Source organism: Ammodytes marinus (genome assembly GCF_949987685.1).
Source record: "Ammodytes marinus genome assembly, chromosome: 10".
In the NCBI taxonomy this organism is placed as follows: Eukaryota; Metazoa; Chordata; class Actinopteri; order Uranoscopiformes; family Ammodytidae; genus Ammodytes; species Ammodytes marinus.
This window is the reverse complement of record NC_137214.1, coordinates 27,412,510-27,437,700: the sequence shown is the minus strand read 5'-3', so window position 1 is coordinate 27,437,700 and position 25,191 is coordinate 27,412,510. Positions and strand designations below refer to the sequence as shown.

The following is a 25,191-nucleotide window of genomic DNA, read 5'->3' as shown; positions in this document are numbered from 1 at the left end:
TTGCAGCATCTTGGTCAATTCTGTTAGAAGTTTGAAAACAAACAGGAAGTTGCACAAACAGGATGTGGTCAGCGTAAGGAGAAGCTGTTGCAAGTGGACGAACAAGCAAGAAAATGTAGATGTTATGAAAGAGAAATTCTACCTAACTGTTAAGTACTTTAACTAACTTAAGGTCTTTAATCTTAACAACTTTAACCAAACTAGTTTGTGTAACTTTAACATTTCAGAATATATTTAACTATTTATTGATTAATCTACTTGTAAATATATTTATCAGTTAAAGGTCCATTATGTAACATTTACGAAACAATGCACATTCTATTTTAACATGTAGTACATTCATTTATATGAAAAGGAATTGGGTCGGATTTTTCCCTGTCAATCTAAAGGACCTGACGTTTCTTTGCGTACCCGTATGTGCTCCACATATAAACTGGAGAAGAAGACCATTTTCATTGTCAACTGACGATACTGTTCTGAATCAAAATGTTAGTCAAACTAAAATAAACTAAACAATGCACCAAAAATCCGCTATTGAGAAGGAATTCCTGAATGTTACATATTGGGCCTTTTAAGGATTGTTAACTCTGAATTTATTTAGTAACTATTGAAGTCTTACTTATGCCCTGCCAGTGTGTATTGTTCAGTTTGATTCTGCTGCCCGCTGTACAGATCAGCTCAGCCCCCCCCCTCCTACCCACCTCTCTCTCTCCCAAAGCACTGCAGCTGAAATCCTCTAGGATCACAAGAGCCACCAGGCCTAAACAAGGATAAAGATTCCTTTATTCCTATTGCGTGATACATACAACTAAATTCAGTGAACTGCCTGAAACGGTGCTCAAAATAAAAACTCACATTTAAAATTCGCATGCAGCTCACACATACACAACTTTCAACACATGCATAGTAAGACAAATATATCTTACATAATACAATTTAAAATATTGCACATGAGCAGTAAATATTGACCAGGTTAAAAGAACATAATGAATAAAATAAGTAACTAAAAACCCAATCTGTGGATGTTTCACTGTTTAACTACAGGCAGCTAAAAGTCTGAATCATTTCTTGGGTAGTCAAAATAAGTGCTTTAAAGATGCCACTGGCAGGGGCGACCTCTTCTATGTATAAATAATAAATATGCAAAATACCTAAGCCATACGTTTGATGCTCCTCTTAAATTAGCTTTGGTCTTAAATGAGCAATATATAATTATTGATATCCGTTCCTTTAGGCTGTGTGAAGAAGAGTTCACCCTTTATCGTCTTATCCTCACTTGCACTATTGCGCAGTATGAATTCCTGATAACTGTAGTTTCCTGCTAAAATGTTTGCTTTACAATGTTTGCTTTGGGTGGAGTTATGTGCTGAAAACAGACATGTTACAAGCTGTTATATTATTAACCAGACTATTGGATCTGTATTTGAGGCTATTCTATTGTTATTTTAGATGTTTGGATGAGTTTATGGAAGAGTTCTGAAAGTTATTTTTAAATCAGGCCGCGACTGTTACACAGATGTGAGAGCGCAGAAGCATTTATAATGACATGTCGAATGAATTAAAATCATATGAAATATTTTGGATTCTTGGTTATTTTTATATAGTCCTTCTTTTCCTCAGTCAGTCACACACACACACACACACACACACACACACACACACACACACACACACACACACACACACACACACACACACACACACACACACACACACACACACACACACACTGGCTGGAGCACAGTAGAATAAATTGGTTGTTTTAGTCTCAACCTGAAGGCAAATCATTAACAGTATTAATCATCAGGAACCTGAGGCTGCGTGGGCGGACCAGACTCTAATCACACACGTTTTTTTAAACCTTTAAATGATTCATTCAGCAAGGTAATAATTTGCTTTCTCACACTCAAATCTTGCACTTCAAGAAAATAATCAAAAAGGTCCTTTAAGGACTCTGTAAAGTCCATATAATCATCCATGACTTTCAGAGCCACAGAAGAGATTATAGAGCAATCAATTATTGTGTGTTAAATCAGTAAAGTGGTGCATAGGAGCTCTGGGTCAGTTTAACATTGACAAAAGGTCACTACAATGCTCAAATGTATACGAATCACAGCTTAACATGCATATTTGTCCGTTTCAGACTCAGACTCAACAATATTGTCTTAGACGTGGCTCAACATACAACATTCAGTGCAAAACAAAATTGGACAATCAACATACAGCATGTGCTCCTAAAAACAGAATAGAATACCTCATACAATTAATTTAGAATGGAAATACTTCTGTGTGAAAATGGCATAGTGTTTATGTGGAACCTTACCATTTATTTAAGATGTTTAAGGCAGTGGGAGTTTCCATAGGTAGTTTTTTAAACAACATCAAAATGTGTTAAGACATGTTATTGGAACATCTTTCTGTAATCTATAGACTGAAGTGTGCATAGTGTATATTGTTAGTTTACTGCATCATGCCACCCACCCACCAAATTGGCAACAGGTGGAAAATCATACAGCAAATGTTTTTTTACTCAACATTTTTTTTTAAAGGCCATTTTTAAGTTCAATCAGTGAAATGTGATGGTAAATAACAGCAGTGAGATTTCAGCTTGGCAGAGGAGGCGTACATATACAATGTGGTTGAAATGTGTTATGCAGGTGCAGCTGGCGGGAGCAGGTGGATCTCTCAGACCTCCACCTACACTGTCAGCTAATGATGAAACACAATATGCTAAAGACAACGCCTTGGAAACAAACAAGCTAACAGTCTGGTAAACAGTAACCAGACATGTACAATATGGAAGAAGTAAATTATTCACAATTTAATGTCAAATGCGTTCAATTAATTTCAATTTACAGTAACAAGCTTTATTGGCATGAATGTTATGAAATAATATCGCCAAGGCATCATATGATAATATATTAAAAAAATCATATAAAATGGAGGTTGTAATAATCAAATAATATGATAGCCTACAACAAAAATATGTTTTCTTTTTGTGCAAGTAAAACATGCAATTGGTCATGATAGTGTGGTTGTATGTGTGTGTGTGTGTGTGTGTGTGTGTGTGTGTGTGTGTGTGTGTGTGAAAAAACAACAGACCCTCGTTCCAACACTCGCGAGTTTGAACTTATTGAGCCCATCTGCTCGCGGTGAAAAATGTGCCAGGCTTGCAGCATCCCGCGGACGTCATGGCAACCTGTGGGGGGAGAGGCAGGCGGCAGGGGCGGTCTTGACTCTGTGTGTGCGTGTGTGTGTGTGTGTGTGTGTGTGTGTGTGTGTGTGTGTGTGTGTGTGTGTGTGAGCTGTCTGATTTTTCGGTTGTAGTCTGTGCTAGTGCAGTGCAGTAGTAGGATGTTGCGTCTGCTGTGCTACCGATTTGGCTGATCAGAGCCGAAGAAACGATGCGGTGACAGTCTACTACAGACACACACACACACACACACACACACACACACACACACACACACACACACACACACACACACACACACACACACACACACACACACACACACACACACACACACACACACACACACACACACACACACACACACACACAGAGGAGGTAGAGTAGCCTAAAAACACACGCGATTGCGCACGAGAAATGATCCGCTCCTAGACTATGGCACCGTCGGGTTCGCGTAGTATGAAGAAGGGCTGTCAGAGAGTTCTCTACTGGATCCCGGTCCTCTTCATCGCCCTGATAGTGGCGTGGTCATACTACGCCTATGTGTTGCAGCTATGCATAGGTAAGACAACCATGCTGTCTGGGTATATAGTAGTATGGGGAGTAGGTGTGTGTGTGTGTGTGTGTGTGTGTGTGTGTGTGTGTGTGTGTGTGTGTGTGTGTGTGTGTGTGTGTGAGAGAGAGAGAGAGGGGGAAATGCCTCAGTCTGGTTGGTTGGTGTGTGTGCATTTTTATTATCTTTTTTCTTTTTAGTGATAGTGGGACGACATTTCTATTCCAGCAGGCTGTGGTCCAGGCTTATTTTGTTTATATGTCTTTTTAAAATCTTGTAGCCTGTGTGTGTGTGTGTGTGTGTGTGTGTGTGTGTGTGTGTGTGTGTGTGTGGTGATGGGGTGGGCAGACATTTCTTCTGGCTGATTTAAAACATTTATTTTTTTGAATGCAGAAGTCTGGCTTGTTGTTTATGCAGTGTGTGTGGACACAGTGTCAGTCATATGACAAACACATTTCAACCCGCATGTTGTTGTCAAGGAAGTGGTGTAGACTACTGATGTCTTTTTACACATTTCAAATGATTATTTGTGTTTTTTGTTTATCTAAATCAGATTTGACTTTTATTTAGAACATTATGGATACAATTTCCTAACCTGCTTTTATTGTGAAGAAGCTGTTCTGACACAGGCCTATAACATATATAGTATAGCCTATAAAAGGCCTATACAGTATACATTATCACAGTATAACAGGAGGTATATTCATTATGTGAGTCAACCACTTCCACTCTATCAGCACTATCTTAAAGACTTACTGTAATAGGTTTAGGCTCCTGTTGTAGCAGAGCTTCATTTATCTGAATGTATATCCCCTCCACCACCACCATCACAACACACACACACACACACACACACACACACACACACACACACACACACACACACACACACACACACACACACACACACACACACACACACACACACACACACACACACACACACACACACACACACACACAATACCATTATCGGTTGGCGAGAGATTCTGAATGTATAATGGCTTTTGAGTCATGCTTGCCTCCTTGCCTCTGGTTGCGGAGCGGTGGATGGTGCAGTTTACAGACGGCGAGCCTCCTCCTCAGTTAGCGGTGAACACACAGTTGACCTGGATAGTGAGTAGCCTAATGGGTTTCTAGGATATTCTCTGCGGAGTCTCGACAGTCTACTCTCTTCTGCCCCATTTGGCAGCTTGTCAGACCGACTAGGAAAGCAGATCTCCTCAGTCAAAAAGGCTTTCAGAAATGGAGAAGGTTTTAAATGAGACCAAAGAGAGGGGAAGGTTTGATGTTTAATGGTGGTTTTAGTTTAATTTAGCCGGAAATGTTATCCATCTATAGCTGAAAGTGAACACCTTGATGCTTGTCTTTACGCCTGATCGCGGAGAGTAGAGTGCGCTGCTGCAGGAGTCATAGTGAGTTCATCGGGTTCGGCAGCAGGGGCGTTGCTATAGGGTGGCCCAGGCCCGGGGACCCCTGGACCAGAACCTCTGTATTAAAAGGACAAAGAGATGACAAATGACCACAAATAATTGCAAAATGAAGAAAATTGATGTATTTGGTCACTAAAAAGATTTTTTTTATGTAAAATGACCACCATAAAGGGACAACACCGCAACTATTACCACAATGAGTCAAAAAATGAATTGAAAAAAAAAAAAAGTGCGGTGCCTTTCCGACCCTGGCGAGTCCAGCCTGATCTGACAAGCTTCAAATGTGTTTTTCTCCTGCAGTCAGTCTTGATTTTCTCCAATCTCCATTAGAAGGAGCCCTGTCAACCAATCAGGGTCCTCGTTCTGATTTGTTCCCGATTGGTTCATGTAATCGTTTATGTCAACATGGACCGAGTGAATGTAAAGTCTCATGAGATAATGGCTGCGTGGTCTCATGAGGCTAGATTGACGTTATGTCTGCACTCTGATTGATTCCTCCCCATGGAGAATGGAGAAAGTCCAGACTGATCTGTGGGAGAGAGACAAATGTGAAGCTCACAGCATGCTGGTCTCTGTAGGCTAGTCTATCTAACCTGAGGGTTGGGGGGGCCTTCTTTAAAACTGTGCCCCCCCTGAGACACACACACACACACACACACACACACACACACACACACACACACACACACACACACACACACACACACACACACACACACACACACACACATCACAAAGCTAAACACGTCCCTGTTCACCAGAGGATGGCCAGCCTGCGTTTGTCCCTGGATGAACCTTGTCTAGAGTTACAGGGACGCCATGACTCTGCTGCCAATCCACCAGATATTGATACACCTTTCATTACTGCACGGTGGCAGAAAGAATGCTCAGTCAATGTTTGAGCTGGCATTTGTTTTTAGACCATCTTGTTGTGCATCTTTCAAAACAAAAAGTGACATTGTGATGCGTCCCAGTCACATGTGTGGCACAGGGGAACATTTGGGCAGGACAGTGCCTGCTCTGGGCCAGCATGAGTTCTGCAGACACACACAGAGACAGTTGTGTGAAAGTAACCGTCAGCTGATATACCTCTGGTTCTGCAGCTCAGTTAATCCCATTGTCTGGTTTATATAATTCACCCCAAGCAATCTGAGGGTGACCCACTTCTTCTTTTGAAGCACCGAACGAGCCACCACCAGCCTTTTGAACAGTCGGTCCATTTCTTACCCCCAAGAATTTGCTAAAAATGTTAAAATCATGTGGTAGGCTATCTGGGTAATTGAAGTCCCAGATTGTTGGGAATCAAACTTGTTGTAGCAGTAATGCAGAGAAGAGGGAGAGAGATGGGCGTTTTCATAGACACATTAATATAGATCCACGCACGTACTCTTAATCATACTTGCGCACTTATGCTTCACTGTCAGACTCTGGGGCTTTTTTGCTGGCAAGGCGGCATGCACATGATTTTTGGCTGCATGCCTCCTTGGCGTACCTTTTTCTCTCAGCTCCTACTGTGTGCATATGTGTGTGTTTGTGTGTGTGTGTGTGTGTGTGTGTGTTTGTGTGTGTGTGTGTGTGTGTGTGTGTGTGTGTGTGTGTGTGTGTGTGTGTGCGCATGCTGCTTTACAAGCTAATTACTGAGGATGGATGATTCTGTATGCTCAGCTAATCATTGCTTGGATATTGGGATAAATATAAAACAGTACCAGCTAGTTTTCAAACCAACAGTTTGGATGCATCATATCTTCGGCAATTAAAATTATTCATCCGAAAATAGTAAAAAAAAGGATGGTTGTATTTACCGAATAATGAAATTTTTGAGGACACGTTCAAATAGTAACCAGTGAAGATGAGTCAAAGATGGCCAAATACAAAAAAGATTTTGTTTAATTTCCTTATTATTTATTTGATGTTGTAAGATGCTTTGTTGTAATAATGTCTGCTGGAATGATAAAATTTTCTTTAAATGGTTAAATAATAATAATAATAATAATAATAATAATAATAATAATAATAATAATAATAATAATAATTATTATTATTATTATTATTATTATTATTATTATTATTATTATTATTATTATTATTATTATTATTATTATTATTATTATTCCTGTAGATTTATTTTCTTTAAAATCAAGACAAAAAAATTAAAAAGAACATTTAAGACATTCAATTTATGCAGTGGTGAAAGTAAATGAAAAACTCCAAAAACCGCATTTGGTATTTGACTTGGCTTAGTGATTGATTAATTTTCATTTCGGTGCATCCTTAGTTTGAGACCACACCTTCAGGTCTGTCTGTTAGTAAAAGGTTGGGGGTCTATCATCCAGTGTGTGGGTGCTACTGTCAGCTTTGCCTCGGTCCCCTCTACTGTATAGGAGTTGTTGCAGCTGTCAGCATTCATACACACACTGTTGTTTTCAAAGCCTTTTGTCAATGTACAGTAATGCTTATCATATGAGAGGAAACAATGAGTCCAACTATTTGACTGGGAGTGTACTGGTATGTTGAATCTGTGATTGGTGTGTAGGGATGTGAATCGTTAGGATTTTATTGATACCGACATCAGTACTGATAATTCTTTGCATAAATATCATAAATATATTATATTAATATATTTATAATAAAAATAAAAATATTTGTCGATATTTACTAGCCAGAAATTCGTACCGACATTGATTCTCGATACCCATCCCTACTGGTGTGGGATTGGACACTGGGATTAAGGGTTTGCATTGTCCGCATCTTCCAGCATCACTAATGTATAAATTCGCCATGGTGACATAGACCTAACTGTTTTCTTTTCATTTGCCACTTTTTCAGAGTCTATCGAAGACACAGGAGAAAAGGGTAAGTTTGTTTAACATGGAGAGGAATGATAAGTGTCCTCAGCTGTTCTCTATCTGTGAGATGTTGAGGTGAGTTTAGGCCTCAGGAGCCTTCAGTTGGTGCAGAGGCAGCCCGCATCAAAACACTGGAATCTGCTGCATCAGCTGGAAGTGTTTCAAAATACACTTTTTTCATGACCTTAGTTATATGTTTAAACTTTTTTTGACACATTTTTTTCAGAATGTAGAGATACATTTAAATATACTTTAATTTTTTTTTAATAATTTGAAAAGGGATGTTTTGTACATTGTCAAACTGTGAAAATAATGATTGTATACAGATTTTGACATATTTTGTTTTTCTGCCTCTAGTTGTGTATCTGCTGGTGTACCATGTGGTCTTCATCATGTTCGTGTGGGCGTACTGGCAAACCATCTTCACCAAGCCTATGAACCCCCTGAAGGAGGTGAGAGTGTGTGACTGTCGTCCGATTGACTGTATAGGCATAGCTTGACTCCCTACCGCATTATCTGTGAGTAAAATTAGATTTAATACGATTTCAGTCATGTTTATATGCATTTCAAAATAACATAAATATTTTTTCTTCATGTAAACACAGTGTATTAAGTTGCTTTATAGACGGCTAGGATGACAAGGCACGTTTGGAAATGCGGATGTGTGTTACAGCCTCCCAGTGTGATTGAACGATGCATTTAGACTAATGGCACTTTCCGGCGGAAGTGTCTGGAGCTGCAAATAATGGCTCTGATTCTGACCAGAGCACTTCAGCTCGGCAGGGTGAACAACACACACACACACACACACACACACACACACACACACACACACACACACACACACACACACACACACACACACACACACACACACACACACACACACACACACACACACACACACACACACATCTTAGAAAAGAGAGAACACCCAAACAAAAGCCGCTTTTGAATTTCAATTACAACGTAGGCGGATCACACATGGAGGTAATAATCACCTCATATGAAAGTTCTTTCTTTATGAGATGCGAACGCCGGATCACTTGAGGTTTTGAGATTGTAATAAAAGTCTAATTTAGTTTGTGTGCCACAATGTTTGTTATCATCGGAGTTATTTATTTTCATCATAAATTGCATGAGTGGCTGAAAGTAATATCGCAGCTCTGGAAGCAAAACAAATGAAAGACACAGAAATAAACTTAGCTGCCTACTGAGATGAATCTTCACAGTATCCAACACCACTGTCTTACAGACACTGACAGGTTCAGAAATCATTTTAATCTGTTATGACAAATGTAAGTATACAATTTATTTTGCAAGAGGAATTTGTGCATTTGTTACGACTCTAATGGACCACTGTAGCTCTTTATTTGTGGGATTTGACTAGTCATCTTTTTGTCGCTTACATTACATGGGCCAGCCGTGGATAGGCAGTTATTAAAATTTTTGTATTTTTTGTTTATGTATGACATCGGAAGAACTACTTGGCACTTTTTAGTTTCAGCACCGACCGTATTGGCATTTTTTGATGGCATGAGACTTTTTTATTGATAATACGTTATTATAATTTCATATCACATGTACATTGTCAATCTCTTAACTACTTTTTCTAAGTTGCTTTAGTTAGCCCAACTAGATTTCTTCTTCCTAGGGTAAGTTTGCTGTAGTTCAACTTATTCCATTGTGAAGTACTGTAAAGATTTCACAGTAGCTTCCTCAACACCGTAAATCACAGTTGTTTGTGTTTGTGCCCTACATAGTTTCACCTGTCCTACTCTGACAAAGAGCTGCTGGAGCGTGAAGACCGCGGAGAGTCCCAGCAGGAGATCCTGAGGAGGATAGCCAAAGATCTGCCCATCTACACCCGCACCAACTCTGGAGGTACAGTACAGTACAGCACGCGCCACTGCTACTGATGTGTAAAAGCATGGCAGTGTAGACTGACATGCAGTTCTCAGAGTTCATTTAAACCCCCGTAGCAATAGTTATTTAGTAGAAGTTATTTCATTCAGTCCGTATAAATCGTTTTTTTAAAAGTAACTACTACATTTTGGATTTACAACAAAAAGTTTTTATTTTATTTTTAGTAACTACTACATAGTTATGAATGACCTACTAGTTTTTTAGTAACTACTACAAAGGTTTTTATTTTTTTTCATTTAAAAACAATCTTTTTTTTAGTAACTAAATTTACATTTGCATTGTTCCATAATTTTCCCCCCAACAATGAAAATACAGTTCATCTACTTCTAATCTCTTTATTGGCTTTATGAAACGTAAATTTACAGTCACCTTGTTAGTATATGGTAAAATGTTGTGAGATTCTACTGTTGCTGACGGCTGTGTGATTGAATTGCCTGTGTCTCCTCAGCGATACGTTTCTGTGACCGCTGTCAACTGCTGAAGCCGGATCGATGTCACCATTGTTCAGTCTGTGATAAGTATGGCTCCCTGCTCACGCTCCTATAGAGAATGGCCACACCATATATTGAATTCTGGCACGCAGAGTAAGATTAAATTACACTGACGGCTAACCCTGCCTACTGTGTTTACAGATGCATCCTGAAGATGGATCACCACTGCCCCTGGTAAGAACTTACACTGTTTCATTTAAAGGTACAGTGTGTATTAAAGGAGTATTTTGGTGTCATCTAGTGGTGAGATTCTAGATTGCAATGCTACATCTCTACCCCTCCTGCCAATTCCCTTTACACACTGCACATTTAAAATTATAATTTTAAACTAATATCACGGACACTACACTGATGAACCTCTTTACTCACATGGCATTTTTTTTTAAATCCTTGAGATAATTTAATTTACTTTTCATTAAAAAAGTCCCACAATATTTGTGTTTTATGGTTTCATTTTTTTCCCATTGGAACAACTCTGCCCCAGTTACATTGAAACACACTTTAGATGAAAGCACAAAGAGCTTGTTTACTGGACACTGTAACCTTTCAGTCGGCCGGATGAGAACATTTTTGATGAAAAGAAATCAGTTCTCTCTGCAATTATGTTCCATGTCCAATGGTCAGACCAGGGAGAAATTCATAACAAATCAGATCATAAGAATAACTTACAATGCGATATGCTATTGCATTGTAAATTGTGTTGTGTATACCACTGAAACATAATTGGAAAAGGTTCAGGATGCCAAAATAATTGTTCAGTATTGAACACTAAGAAAAGGTGTTCATGCCCTAATCGTATCATGTTATTCTCGTTGCAGGGTTAACAACTGTGTGGGATTCTCCAACTACAAGTTTTTCATGCTCTTCTTGTTATATTCGCTACTCTACTGCCTTTTTATAACAGCTACAGATCTTCAATACTTCATAAAGTTTTGGACGGTAAGTTTGTTTAATAAATGTTTTCCTTTAAAAACTGTTGGGTTGGCACAATATACCTCTTTTTGAATCTGAAAACATATGTTCTGTGTCAAATAAGTGGTATCTGATTTTGTTTTCACAAGGCTGGAGGTAGAGCACATTTCCGTCTGAAAGAATACCTGGTATGAGCCAATCAAGTAGTTAGTGGCGCTGAAATAGAAACCGTTAGAGCTCCCCTAGAATACATGATTAGAAATCTCTCAGATCACACTCAGGTGGTCGTAGTATTGGCTGGTTGTGTTAAAGGTGTAGTTAGCGATTCTGGAGAATGCTTGTTGTCAAAATCACTGACTCCACCTTTAATTCTCTGCTTGTTGTTCTCCCATCAGAAAGGCCTCCCGGACACTCAGGCTAAGTTCCACATCCTGTTCCTCTTCTTCTCGGCCTCCATGTTCTCCGTCAGCCTGGCGTCACTCCTAACCTATCACTGCTGGCTCGTCTGCAGGAACAGATCCACACTTGGTAGATGCCGCACTTCACACCTGTGTGGATATGTTTGTGTGTGTGTGTGTGGGAGCGTGCGTGTTTGTCATAAACTGTATGGTGTGTATCAACCCAGTCTCTGTGTGTGTCTGTTTGCGTACGCAGTAATTACACTGACTCTAGAGTATGAGATGCAGTTTAGGCCATACGTATATCAATTTATTTCTCAAACACACATAAAAAGCATGCACACACTCTCTTTTTTTAGCATGCACACGCACCAATTTTTATCATCCACATCAAATTAAAAGCTCGCAAGAAAAAGTGGTGTGTATGCGCAAGGTAAAAGTGGTGCATGTACATGATTTTTATGAGCGAGAAAATGTGCATTCTTGACATATGGCCTACATGGCACCTCATACTGGAAATCAGCAGCTAGCTAATTTTTGTGTTTGCGTCTGCACAGTTTGCGAAAAAATCTCTCTCTTTGCTCTAATAACAAAATATCTTCCGTTGCATTTTTCCCACCGTTAGTCACCGTCCTCATCAGCGTCACCCTTATCAGACAGAGCGCTTTCTCATTATGTGTGAACAGTGGCACTTTGTCTGTGCGTTGAGGAGGGTGAATTTGGATTATCCAGAGGGGTATGTTTCAGTGTAACACAGAGACACGAGGCTCAGAGTATAGTAAGCAGCTTAGTAACATACACTGCTAGGAAGATAATTCACACACAGTGGCCCAGTCTGAGATCTGCATCTCCTGTACAACAAAGACACTTTCAGTCACACTGATACAAATATCCGACTCTATCTACTTCTACAAATTAAGCCAACTTTTTTGCACAGGATTATTATGCAGACCGGGGGGGTGCTTGTGGTGTAGTGGTTAAAGCCCACGCCCATAGAGGCTCAGTCCTCAGAAGCAGCAGACCACGGATTCGAATCCAGCCTGTGGTCAATCTCTGCATGGCATTCCCTTCTGTGCCCCATTTCATCTCTGTCTCTCCAAACTGTCTATAAAAACACTAAAATAATCTTGGTATGAACTGCATACATTTGTGAATGTTAGAAATACATTTAGCAAGTAAAGTAAACTTAGTCAATTTAAGTTGGCTTTACTTGCATGATGTCATTTTTACATAAGAAAGAATATGTAGTTCTTTCAAAGACTATAGTCTTGCTTGATCTTCATAATAATCTGAAAAGTTTCCTTGATTCTTTTAAGTATATCTACCACAATATGTATCTAATCAGTGAAATGGCAATCCAGTTATTACACTTTGCGATATCTTGTGTTGTTCCGCTGACTCAGCCGTTCAGTGGGAGACTTCCATGCTTTCATCAGTTGTCTGAATGAGCTCATGTAATGTAAATAGTTTAAATAATAGATCACACAAAGAGCTATAGGAAGTGCCTGTGTTTATTGGTCTCTGTCTTATTGTGTGTTCTCTCAGAGGCGGTGCGGTCGCCGGTGTTTCGCCACGGTCCGGACAAGAACGGCTTCAGTCTGGGCTGCAGCAAGAACTTCCGCCAAGTGTTTGGCGATGAGACAAAGTACTGGCCTATCCCTGTTTTCTCCAGGTAGGGTCTCATCATGTCAGAAGAAAATCATCTTAATGTATAGATTACATAATAATATGTTAAAAAAAGAAACATCCAAAGACTCAAGAAAGAATACAAGGATACAAATTAAATTGATGAAAACTTGATATCTCAAGGCAACTGTCTTTACTAGTTTTATGAGTTTTGACGGCAAACTAAGGGTCACACCTGCCGTGTTTAGTTCGGTTGAAACGAACTCAGGTGCACTTCCGCCGTTGGTGCGCATCTTGCAGGTAGGTGTGAATACAGAAATCGCACTCGGGGGTGGACCAAACAAGCGCTCCGAGACCCAGCTGAAGAGGTGGTCTCGGTGCGCTTCCAAACGCACTCTGCTGCAGTTTGTTTGTGGTGTGTATTCGTCCGGACTCGATCCGGACTTTTCTTTCTTTTCTTTTTTAATACATCGCTGTCAGCTTCATATTATGGGAAAGTGTTGTTGTCGCCATTGTTAGGAAGATTAGTTGTGGTTTGGCTCCTACATATATTACATTTGCTAGAGACGCGTAAACATGCTGATGTGTGATGCGATCAGATGAAGGAGAGGGGAGCGTCTCCCGCACAGTGCCAACAGGTTCATGCTGCGCTTTGCATGAAGTGTGTTTTTTTCTTTTTCTTCCCATGTTAACGGGGCCGTCAATACTATCCATGTGTCAGTTTGGAGCTGAGCTGCGCCAAACTGACACCCAGCTGCAAAGGTGTAGGTTTCGCTTCAAAATTGGGGGGGACACATTATAAATGGGGGACTTTCCATGTGGGAGATAGCAACCCTAGCCCAACCTTAACCCTACAGAAAATTATTTGGTGTGTATATTTGCATTACTGATGTTTATAAGTGGAGTAGGTTTCATGAGCGTCAGACTTTCGTTGAGGGAGATAGCAACCCTAGCCCAACCCTAATCCTAGAGAAAATGACAGCCCAAGACTGGTTTGCTTTAAAAAGCACCCCCTCTCAAAATCGATTTCTCTTCATCCGAGAATCAAATCCTTTGGTGTGTATATTTGCATGACTGATGTTAATAAGTGGAGTAAGTTTCATGAGCATCAGACTTTCGCTGTGGGAGATAGCAACCCTAGCCCAACCCTAATCCTAGAGAAAATCGATTTCTCTTCATCCGAGAATCAAAGCATGTGAACTAGCGGACTTTCCCAGTGTGAATACACCCTAAAACTCTTATGTTTTGAAAATATGAACTTAATTTTTTACTGATTTTTTTATTTTATTTATTTTAAATTTTTACACATGAAATGTACATTTTCATTGCATGAATGATAAATTAATTTTAAGAAAAATTTAGTTTTCCTAACTTTTCTATTTCATACAGTGAATGGAGGAAGTCCATTATGTCTAGACATTATTTATAACTTCTCCGTGCCGGCTGTTCAGGAGCCCCAGTGACCTATAATTTAGAGTCTACACTGAAGGACGATCAGGTTAAAGCGAACTCTGCAGCGTATAGGACTACAAATGGAATCAGTACAAACAAATCCAATTTATAACCTGTTTGGATTGAGAAGCGAATATTTGGGTAAAAATGTGTCTAGGATTGGTTGGAGTCAAAGAAATATGAGGTACAAAATGAAATACTACATAATGTATCAATATCTTTGTAGGCAAAGTCAGTCTGGTGTACTGTATATAACACAGCTGCATAAAGTACAATTTCCAGATTTAAAAATGGTGAGTATTTGTGATGTTTTTAGGTAACAATATTGTATTCAAACCTGTATTTTCGATTCCTCTCTTTCAGACTTCTAACTCTTAAGTAAATGCGTTTTTCATATTGATTATATAATCAGCATCAATTTGCATAGAAACAGCACTTAGAAAATGTTCCTGGAGTTCACATAATCTTACTCAGGATGTCTTGAATAATGAAGTAGTTTCTGTGCGTCAGGGGATTAGTTTTGCCACTGTCACTTAGTCTGAAACAAAATGGGGAAAGAGGGGAAAGGCCCCAGAGGAGAGGAGATGAGAGAGCCTTCACTGCAGTAAACAACAACATCATCGTCACTGAGAATGAATGCAGAAGCTGCAGTTTGCAAATTGAGTCATTCTAACTGACATAACTGAATGATCCAAATCCCAGACAAATTACTAAAACATAAACCCCTAAAACTTCACATTTTTAATCATGTGTGTTATAATTTTTAATCACTCTAACTTTAGTCTTTTATAGCCATCGTTTCAACATACAGAAAGTAAAGTAGCCTACATAAATCGTAATTTTTTTTTCTAATATTGCCTGTTGAAAAGTTTTATGACCAGCTATTGTACTTATATAGAATATTAAAAAATAACGAGTATATTATTATTATTATTATTATTATTTATTTATTAATTTTTTTATTAACAAACCTAGCTACTTACTTACATTTCTGTCTTTTCCAGTTCAGGGGACGGTTGTATGTTCCCGACCTGTCTGGTTAACGTGGATCCTGAGCAGCCGGCATCACCCACCAGCTCCAACAACGGCAAAAAGGGGTGAATAAAACACACACACACGCACGCACGCATGCACACACACACACACACACACACACACACACACACACACACACACACACACACACACACACACACACACACACACACACATTAAAGGTGCAGTGATGCGGGGAAATCACCTTGCAGCAGTCATGGCCTTGCAGTTTTAAATGAACCATTCACATAGGATTGCAGGAATCAGGACCATTTTATTTACAGAAGTTGGGCCAAGAAATAGCCCCTGAGAACTGGCTTCAGCCCTGAGAAAAAAAGGGTTTCAATCACTTCAAGAAGAAAGTCCAAACGCCGAGAATAAACTTAAAATACTATTTCTTGAATAAAGTATATGGAGACTACTATTGATGTACATAATGACAAAATAAACGTCCACTTCTCCTAATACTTCTGTACCTCTGTGTATTTATTTGTGTATGTTTGTGTGTGTGTGTGTTTTACAGTGCAGCAGAGGTCCGCCAGTTCCCCTCCAAGCCGTTGAGGGAGTCCCAGAGTCGTCTGCTCGCCAGCACCCCCTCCTGGTCAGAGAGTGACAGTGCAACAGACAAAGACAACAAGGGTGAGATAATGTTACACTGCTTATAATGGGCTTTCTCCTATTACGAAACACCAATACAACAAAGTCTAAAGAGTTGAAATTAGATTTTTTAAAAGGACTTTAAATAATATACTTTTATTTTAAGTTGTGTATTTTATTCAGGTACTAGCAACCCAGGGATGACCATAGAACATGAGGCATAGCCAGACTTAAAGCTACAGGCCCAAGAAAAGTAAGTTAACAGTATTCATATATCAAAACCATCCAAATATCAAAGTGTAAAATGTATATCTGTTACCATGTGTCTCACTCGACAGGTCTGTGCTGCCCCCTCCTCGGTGTCTGTGCCTATCAGAATGTGACGTGGGGATGACATCATCAGTATTACCCATACTGCACCCTGCCTTTGAGAGGATTGGACATGACTGACATACAAACCAGAGAAGAAGAAAAAAGACTATTATCACCATTATTCCTGTTATTGTTCTGCTGCTATCTGAAAGTATTCGAGCTGAAATTAAAAATTGCATTCCAACAATCCCATTTTCTTTAGTTTGTACATGAACAAGCTCAGAGCAGCGATGGAATATAGAGTGGACGTTTTGTTTTTGCAGATTAGTCTAGGCTGCTTTTGTATGTTACAGTAGAATTATCGACAAGTTCATTTATTTGATGTTATTTTCATAGCGTAGTACAGGAGTAAATTGGTGTTATAAGTTTGCCAAATGTTTGCACATGAAGTAGAGATTAGTAGTGGTGTTAATGTGATGTAATGTATGGAAGCCAAGAGCAGCCAGGCCAGTATCCCGTTATCACGAGATGACAGAATACAAAAAAAACTAAATAAATGGGCATGGCCGCTCTAGGCTTCCATAGTAATGGATATTTTCTTTTTGGAGGAGGGGACAGGCCTTTCCAGCCACAACGATGAGTGTTGTGGAAGTTCAAATGATGCATGCTCTCATCTCAGGATGTCAACACAAACACATTAGTGTAGTGAAATGTACCAAACCATGTTCACCCCTCTTTGCTTGAAAAAAAAAAAAAAGAGTCTATTAATTGGTATTTTGAATAAGGGCTTGTCTGACGCGTTAAAGCATGAGTGATGATGTCACACCGGTGCCACTCAGTGCTGAGACAGTGTGTGTCCCTCCCTGCCAAATACAATTTACTGTATCTAACCTTCTGTCTGGTATAGTACACTGCTAGCCAAAAGCTTCTTGAGTATCACTGGATGACAGGCATAATGGCTGCAAATCTACAGAAGACTATTAGGGTCCTCGGTGAGAAAAAATAATAATTAGGAGAATTATAATTTTTTTCATCATGCACTTCAAGAATAGAGTCGAAATGTCGACGGTAAAGATGAAATACAACGTTGAGTGAATACACTTGACAGATCAAGACTTAGGTTACAAGCAGACACAATTGTGTTTTCTATATCACAACTCAATGAGTTTGATGTACTGCAGAGAATAAAAAAGAAAAAAGAGACACCTATATTATCGATAGAATAGATATCGGATATTTTCGCCTATTGACGATTTTGTCAAAACATCAATAAAAATTAGTTAGAAGAATGGATGCTTGTTTAAAAAAAACTGTTGTCATTTTCAATCTATATTTTTCTATTCTTCTGTGTACGACTCAAGACAATATGTATGTGTGAGCTGATGTACTGTACAGTTGTGATGCCCTTTAAGAATAAAATGAGCTCATGTTCTCCTCTTATTCCACTCTTTGTCACACGTTAAAGATGCACTATGCAGCTTCTGGGGAGGGGGATTTGTTTACATTTGAAGAGCTTGCAGTTAGTTTACAAAAAAAAAATCGACAAGAAATTCTTAGTATCGAATTATTATATCATGAATACAATCTGAATTATTTTGAGGCACCTGGAACCAAACAAGACTAGAATATGTGTGTAAACAAAACTGTGGGCCCTGCTGCTGTAAACTACAACATTGAAACAGTCACTTCTCAGGAAATTTTCCATGTTCCAGGGATCCAACATTCCTGTGAGGAATGTTTGTCTATTCAGCAATTAGAATATACCTCATAAAATGTTCCCTTTTCTGACACACCCAAAACAACAATTTTTTTTGGAGTCATCAAATACAGTAAAAGCAACAGGTCAGAGAATGTTTTTTTACGGTAGAAAAAGTTTCAAGCCTTTATTTACAAAATAATCTAAAAACAATCCACTTGTATATTGCATATTCTTTTTTTTTGTTTTTACTCCTTTACAGTGGGAAAGATGTGCTGCGGAAAGAAACAAAAGTGTCAGTTATTGATGTATATATGTGAGTGAACCTACACTTCAACACACACCTATGGAAGTTCAGGATACTAATTCAACAACACAGCATTTAGTCAAACTTTTTTTTTAGTGCATGCGGTTGTTCAAAGTCCTGCTACGAGTGACATGAACTCCACTGGAACCAAAAAAAAGCAGCGCGATAAAAAAGCAGCGTTTTTTTCTTCTTTCTACCAATGAGTAACTCTTTTTATTACAACACTAAAACTCTACAAAACGTTTTAATTCCCATTAAAAATTAAAATGTACTCTCAACAGAGTAGTTCAAGGTTACCTCAGCATGTCCTACAGCAGGCAATGAGTTTTTAAATATGCTTTTTTATAATGGTTATTTTAATTTTTTTTAAGGTCTGGTGAATTTTGGTTGAAAAAAATTACCAAGAGGACAGACAATGTAGTAGTGTTCATGTGTGCTTGTGTCTATGAGGGCATTTTCATGCACAAATAATCCACATTCCTCCAATGAAAAGTATGCATCTCATACATACTGTATATATTTCATTGTATGCGACTATACAGAGCATTTTTACTAACACAAAAAGGGAAAACAGCAACTTAGAGAAAAGAGGAAATGCTGTCCACTTGTTTTGGTATCTACCTATAAGCAGAAAATAGCAGCTTTAGTTTATCACAGTGGGATTTATGCTTATTCAGGTCGATATAAATATTTTTTTTTTATACAAAACAAATGAAAAAAACGTCAACGTGATGTGCTGACATGCGGCATCTTAGTGTTGAACCAGGCGTCTTTTAAAGGAATAGTTCCAATTATTTTAATTTTTTAGCTTTCTGCCTTACTCTCCGGCCAGTTCCCAGTTTCCTTCCAGTATGTATTTGATTCTAAAATGACGTAACCTTTGAAAATATATAGCGCAACATAACATGGTAAATAAACATGTCCCAACAAGCACAAAGGAGCGTTTAGTGATGTTAAGTTTTTCTTTTGACGGTCAGCAGAGGCAGGCTATCGCTCCCCTTCACTACCAGTGTTTGAGCTCAGCTAACCTGGATGAGCAACGTTTGCTCATTTCTTCTTAAAAAATGTACGCACAGTTACAGGAACGGTTTCAGTCCCTTTTCCTAAGCCAGAGAGTGAGGCAACAAGCTAAAAATTAAAAATGTCGAACTATTCCTTTAAATGTCAGATAAGCAGCATAATAAATTAATATTTAAAAATAATAAGAATGCAGCTACTATTAAGGCTAAACGTGGTGAGAACACACGGTTGTTGTGACAGTTAAACATCAACATAACGTAGAAAAAGCAACAAAGACGAGACAGAGAGACAAACCGGCAACATTTTCTCAGCTTTCCATATAAAATCAGGTTAGAGCTTTTAAAGTGCAAAAAACATTTCTACAGAACATTTTCGGGAAAACTAAAACTCCCATCTTTTCAAGCGTGTTAAATTGAACTGAACCAACTAGGGCCGCCTGCACTGCTGCGTAGGAATTAAAAGACTTAACTCTCAAAACACACACAAACACACACACACACACACTCAGACACACATGGCCTGCAGGAGCACATGATGACAGCTGTGAATAGTTTTTTTCTGACTGTCACATTCAGGCGACTAAAGGTGAGCAGAGCCTATGAGAAGCAGCTTGCTAAATGATGTGTATATGTTTTAAGTTCTTCCATTATAATCATCATTGGGTTGGTGTAGCTCCTTCAGCGCATCACTCTGGTGTGTGTGCGTGTGTTCCGTAGAATGGGAGCGAGAGAGTTCCGGGGTGATGTCACGACGCTTGCTTGTTAGCCTCCTCTTCGTAAGCGTTCCCCGTCCCGTTCTGCACATAGGCCGAGCCCGAGCCCAGCCCGTACAAGTGACCACAGTACTTTGTATCATCGATATGATCCTCAAAGAACATCTGTTGGGGAAATACAGACACAGACACTTAGAAAGAAACATGTTCATAATATGGAATACATCACAGTACCAATAAGTTCATTTTGCAAAACCAAATGTATGCTTATGTTTGCCTAATCACGTGAAATACAGGTTTTGATGTGTTTCTTCAAACTCTATGTGGTGGTAAGCTTTGCTCCAAAGTGATTAAAGCATCGTGGCTTAATCTGTCAACAGTTACTTACGTTTATCCGACAGCATTTCATTCAGATTAGTTTAAAGTGAAAGAAAAATTGCAATTGTTCAGTTAATGTGACAAGGGTTGTTAACAAGGCATGAGAACTCTATGTTATATTGCCATCAGATTAACTTAAAGACGTGAATGTCTGAAAAGGGGGCTGAAGTTATACTCTGGGCTGGCATTGTGAGGTGTGATTTTCACCACACTAAATAATACACAGAGTCTGTCTCTGGCCCGAGGAGCCTTCTATATAGATACCTCTCTCATCTTGAAGAAAGCCATGCCTGTGAGTAACGAGTCAGAGCCGGCCTGATGCTGCGGTCCGATCCTCTCCAGCTCCAGTTGCTCGGCAACTTCCTGCAGCCCGCCCTGAAAACAAAACCCTCATCTCAAGATACACACTTCTTTTCTTGGTTATATTTTGTCTTGATTTTTCTTAGAAGCATTCATTTTATGTTCATTGATTTTTTTTTGTTTTTTAAAGTCTTGACCAAATGTATGGTCTATAAATAGAAAAAAAAGACTAAATTAAATTAAACTGAAGATCCACACTTCTAGTTAAAATACAACCTTAGGGCCATGCTCACAAGACAATGTGTGATGCAAGATTGATGCTTTCAATGAATAAAACAGAATATACTCAGTGCAAAAATGATGAAATATGCATGGACGTATACCTTCAGGTTTTTACAGCTCTTCATGAGATACTTGACATCGTAGATGATTGGAAAGTACAAGTGAAGAACCTCAAAGAAGTCCACCTCCTCTTCGGGCAGGTTAGCGTTGGACAGAAACTTGATCAGATAGCCAAAGTCGTAGCCACTGCAACACACACATTGTTAAAGAGCAGCAGCAGGAGACTTTCAATAGAACAAGGGCCTGATTTACTTAGATTACTTAGATCCCAAATAAAGAGCTCTAAATTACTGCTGCATTATCCCGGAAAAGATCATGTTATTTGGGACTTTGATTGCTACAACAAGTATCCTACTAATCGATGATGAATAAAAAGGAACGGAAGGGAGGTATAAAACACAGAAGAAAACCTTCACGAGAAAACCATAGAAAATATATTGAAAAAAATAAATAAATACAAGGATAAAAAAGGAATTAAATAAAATACAACAAAGAATATAAATAAAGACAAGGTGCCATTAAAGCCTGTTGGAAAAGGTGAATTCTAAATACCTGAAAGAGATGAGAGTGGCGTTTCAAACCTAAGCTTTGTTTACTTTCCAAAGCCTGGTTATCTTTAGCCTCAGTTTGCCATGGAGACACAGTGGGAAACTGAGTACAAAATCAAGATGTTAAGCAGCAGAGTGTAAATATATATATAGATATATATAACCTGGCGAGGAGTTGCTTCCAGTGTTTCATTAGAAGCAACTGTTTAAACAGGATATTTGAAGGTTTTAACATTTTTTGTAGCAAAACAATCACAGTTCTGCGTAACATCTTACCTCTCACTAAAACACAAGATAAATTATATAATAAATACAATGAAGAAATAAAAACATACATACGTCCCTTCTGAAGGCCACAACAAATTCCATTAGTAAATATTAAAACACAGGAGGAAGTCTATGAGGATGTATTAGGGCTACTGTGAAAATGAATAATTTCGAAAAAAAAACCTCAAAAGAATGGACAATAAAGTTGGGTAATCTCAATTTATGCCATCAAAGTAATACATTCATATAAAACAAAGTTCCCCTTAAAATAAAAAAGAAATGTTACTTCGATGTCCAAGAATATCCAGGTTAGTACATGGAAATCTATACTAAAAAGCTGAACTCTAGGACAAGTAATACTATAAATATATATGTGTAACAATATGCAACCTGTAGCTGTTGTACAGTGTAGCAGCCACAATAGCAAACACAGCTGGCTGCACACACACAGGACGTAGCTTCATACCTGTGAAAGGACAGCCACTTGACCCCGTCACAGAGCACCATTCCTGAAGTCATCAGCAGCTCAGCGAAGAACAGCGTCTCGATTCCCTCGTCCTCGTGTTTCTTAAACTGAATCCCTGAAGTGGTGAGGAGCTCGATGGAGTCCTGCGCGTACATATCCTCTCTGTTTACAATGACAACACATCACGCTAATGTTAATATTTGAACCACAATAGACCAAATGTAACAAAGTCATAATTATAAAAAAAATTATCTCTATTTTATAACAGAGTTTTTACAGGTTTCATCTGCTACGAGGAACTTTGAGTTTGTGTTAATTCTAGCAGCCCCTTAGGACAAAAGCGGTAGTGTTTTTACTACGCCAGCTGTGTGAGCGTACACAGACAAAGGCATTAAGAAAAACTTTATTAATTACGCAGTCTTTGCACCGGTGGTCTTGTTTGCTGTTAGATTTAATTTATGATCATCAGAGGAAAAAATTTGACAGTTTCAGAAATATTTAAAAAGTTCCTCTTAACCACTTTAAATTGAAGAGCTGAGACTAGTATAACCATAATAAAAATCTAAATCAACACAAGTATTTTACGATGCATGTTAAACTGTAAATTCCTTCAATCTAAAAAAAGACAACACAGGACCAAATACTCAAGTACACACCATGGACGGATGCATTTCATTGCCACATGAAAGTCACATCTTACGTGAGGTTAAACTTAAAATTGAACTGCCATGTGGATGTGCCCGGTGGGTATTCTCCCTGGTCGTTCATGAAGGTGAGGCCCAGCTGGATGATCTTGAGCAGGTCCACGTTGCAGCGCAGCAGCTGGTACTGATAGTCTGCGTTGCTCCGGAACTCTCCGATCGGCCGGGCCACCACACCGGGGAACTCTGTGTCCTGTAAGAAGACAGACAGAGAGATATCTGAGAAATATTTTTATTTTATTTTATATATTTCACCTCTCTACAAGCACCACTCCAAACAAATCAGTTTAATGTATATATGGCCTTGTAGCAATTTGACTCAGCAGGCAACAATCTGTGGTTCAATATGACTTCACTGAGAAAAAAAAACTACATCTGGAAACTCTGTGTCCTATAAGAAGAAAGAGGCTGTGTTTGAAAGGGCCTACTAACGTATTCCCTACTACAATACTCAACATGTATATACTACATACTGTCTACTTAACGATCGTTTGTGTATGCGAGGTTCGTCGCGTCGGATTGTTTATATTGAAGTATACAGAAGCAATAAAAAAAAACTTCTGTGTCGTTTGAAAAGACGAAATGCATTGTGGGGCGGTTGAGTAGGAAAATAAACCCATCGATCCATACACAAAATCTTCCCGGAAGTAAGTACTCATCCGGGCATTTATCGCCTACATAAACTCGCATACAAAACCACAACATACTCAAATTGAGATAAAAATTAGTATGAGTAGGACGTAAGTAGGGCTTTTCGAACACAGCCACACAGAGAAATCTGAGAAATCTTTACAAGCAACAGTGACTTTAACATGGACGGAAATTGAAATAACTTTAGGGAGAGCAAAAAGAGGAGGGATCCTTCTCCCAGTATGGACAGACATGCAATACTATTTGATTACAACATACACACACACACACACAAACACACAAACACACAAACACGACTCACCATGGCGATGTAGTTGTATTTTCGAATGACATGTCGGATCCTCTTCAGCTCTTCCTCCAGGTTGGTGGCCCAAACCTCACATATTCTTTGGCTGTGGTCCACAGTAGCTGTGGGCATAGTGCCGCTGCACAGGTGCACAGAGAAAAGATGCACAAAACACACACAAAAAAAGTATGGAACACTAAGAGGTTAACATATGATCCCTAGACACACAAGACATAATGACAACCCATTTGGCTAACAGAATATAATATTATACTATAAACTGCATGATATAGACCCTGCTGAATGGTTTCAAAACACATATATCTCAATGACAGTCTCAAAATATTAAGAAAGCTAATTCAGTCTCAGGGCGAGTTCGTGCATCATTTCAAATGGGGACACTTCATGTAAAATGACCAATTACCACGTGACATTAAGGCACATTGTCTATTTAAGATGTGCAGCTCTTGCATGGCTCTGTGCTGTTCATTTTAGCATGTCGCAGGCAGTCTCCAGCAGCATTTCAGGCAAAGCAGCTAGGTTACCTCGGTTACCTGTAGCAGTTAGCAACTAACAATAGCTCTCACACACTTTTCACGTACACAGGAAAATGTATACACACGTAAAATGTCAGTGTAGAACATGATAGAGATGAGGAACTAGCAGCACACACGCACACACACCATACTACACACACAGTCGAGACCAACTGTAATCGCAAATCTCACTGTAGCCTCGTGAAC

The 25,191-nt window shown here is 39.0% G+C and overlaps 2 protein-coding genes across 6 annotated transcripts in view; one reads left to right on the top strand and one right to left on the bottom strand.

The window, feature by feature from the left end:
• The first annotated feature begins 3,347 nt into the window (after positions 1–3,347).
• zdhhc2 (zDHHC palmitoyltransferase 2) lies at positions 3,348–18,175 on the top strand. 2 transcript variants are annotated; one of them, XM_080035014.1, is made up of 13 exons: positions 3,348–3,755; positions 8,006–8,032; positions 8,383–8,477; positions 9,789–9,909; positions 10,400–10,469; positions 10,584–10,616; positions 11,261–11,381; positions 11,750–11,882; positions 13,298–13,424; positions 15,835–15,927; positions 16,389–16,504; positions 16,646–16,715; positions 16,801–18,175. In XM_080035014.1, exons 1-12 carry the CDS (start codon positions 3,629–3,631, stop codon positions 16,684–16,686), a joined length of 1,104 nt encoding a protein of 367 aa, XP_079891140.1. In that variant the 5' UTR covers positions 3,348–3,628; the 3' UTR covers positions 16,687–16,715; positions 16,801–18,175. The 2 variants fall into 2 exon arrangements, with proteins under 2 accessions (XP_079891140.1, XP_079891141.1); XM_080035015.1 differs by having other exon boundaries at positions 16,629–16,715.
• A 474-nt stretch (positions 18,176–18,649) lies between these two features.
• LOC307256802 (CCR4-NOT transcription complex subunit 7) overlaps positions 18,650–25,191 on the bottom strand; it is a 40,702-nt gene continuing 34,160 nt past the window's right edge. For 2 of the 4 annotated variants that reach the window (XM_080035902.1, XM_080035901.1), the window contains exons 2-7: positions 24,464–24,587; positions 23,511–23,704; positions 22,811–22,972; positions 21,571–21,715; positions 21,152–21,262; positions 18,650–20,674 (exon numbers count right to left, since the gene is read on the bottom strand). In XM_080035902.1, the coding sequence (XP_079892028.1) occupies positions 20,543–20,674; positions 21,152–21,262; positions 21,571–21,715; positions 22,811–22,972; positions 23,511–23,704; positions 24,464–24,580 (861 nt within the window). In that variant the 5' untranslated portion in view covers positions 24,581–24,587 and the 3' untranslated portion in view covers positions 18,650–20,542. Of the gene's footprint in view, positions 20,675–21,151; positions 21,263–21,570; positions 21,716–22,810; positions 22,973–23,466; positions 23,705–24,463; positions 24,588–25,191 lie in introns of those variants that run through there. The other 2 variants (XM_080035903.1, XR_013845077.1) reach the window with 2 other exon arrangements.

Excerpts from the sequence above, each read along its gene's own strand:
- zdhhc2 (XM_080035014.1), top strand. The coding sequence starts at position 3,629 with ATGGCACCGTCGGGTTCGCGTAGTATGAAGAAGGGCTGTCAGAGAGTT. Across the intron at positions 8,033-8,382 it reads CGAAGACACAGGAGAAAAGG|TTGTGTATCTGCTGGTGTAC; the intron begins GTAAGTTTGTTT and ends TTCTGCCTCTAG. Across the intron at positions 9,910-10,399 it reads CACCCGCACCAACTCTGGAG|CGATACGTTTCTGTGACCGC; the intron begins GTACAGTACAGT and ends GTGTCTCCTCAG.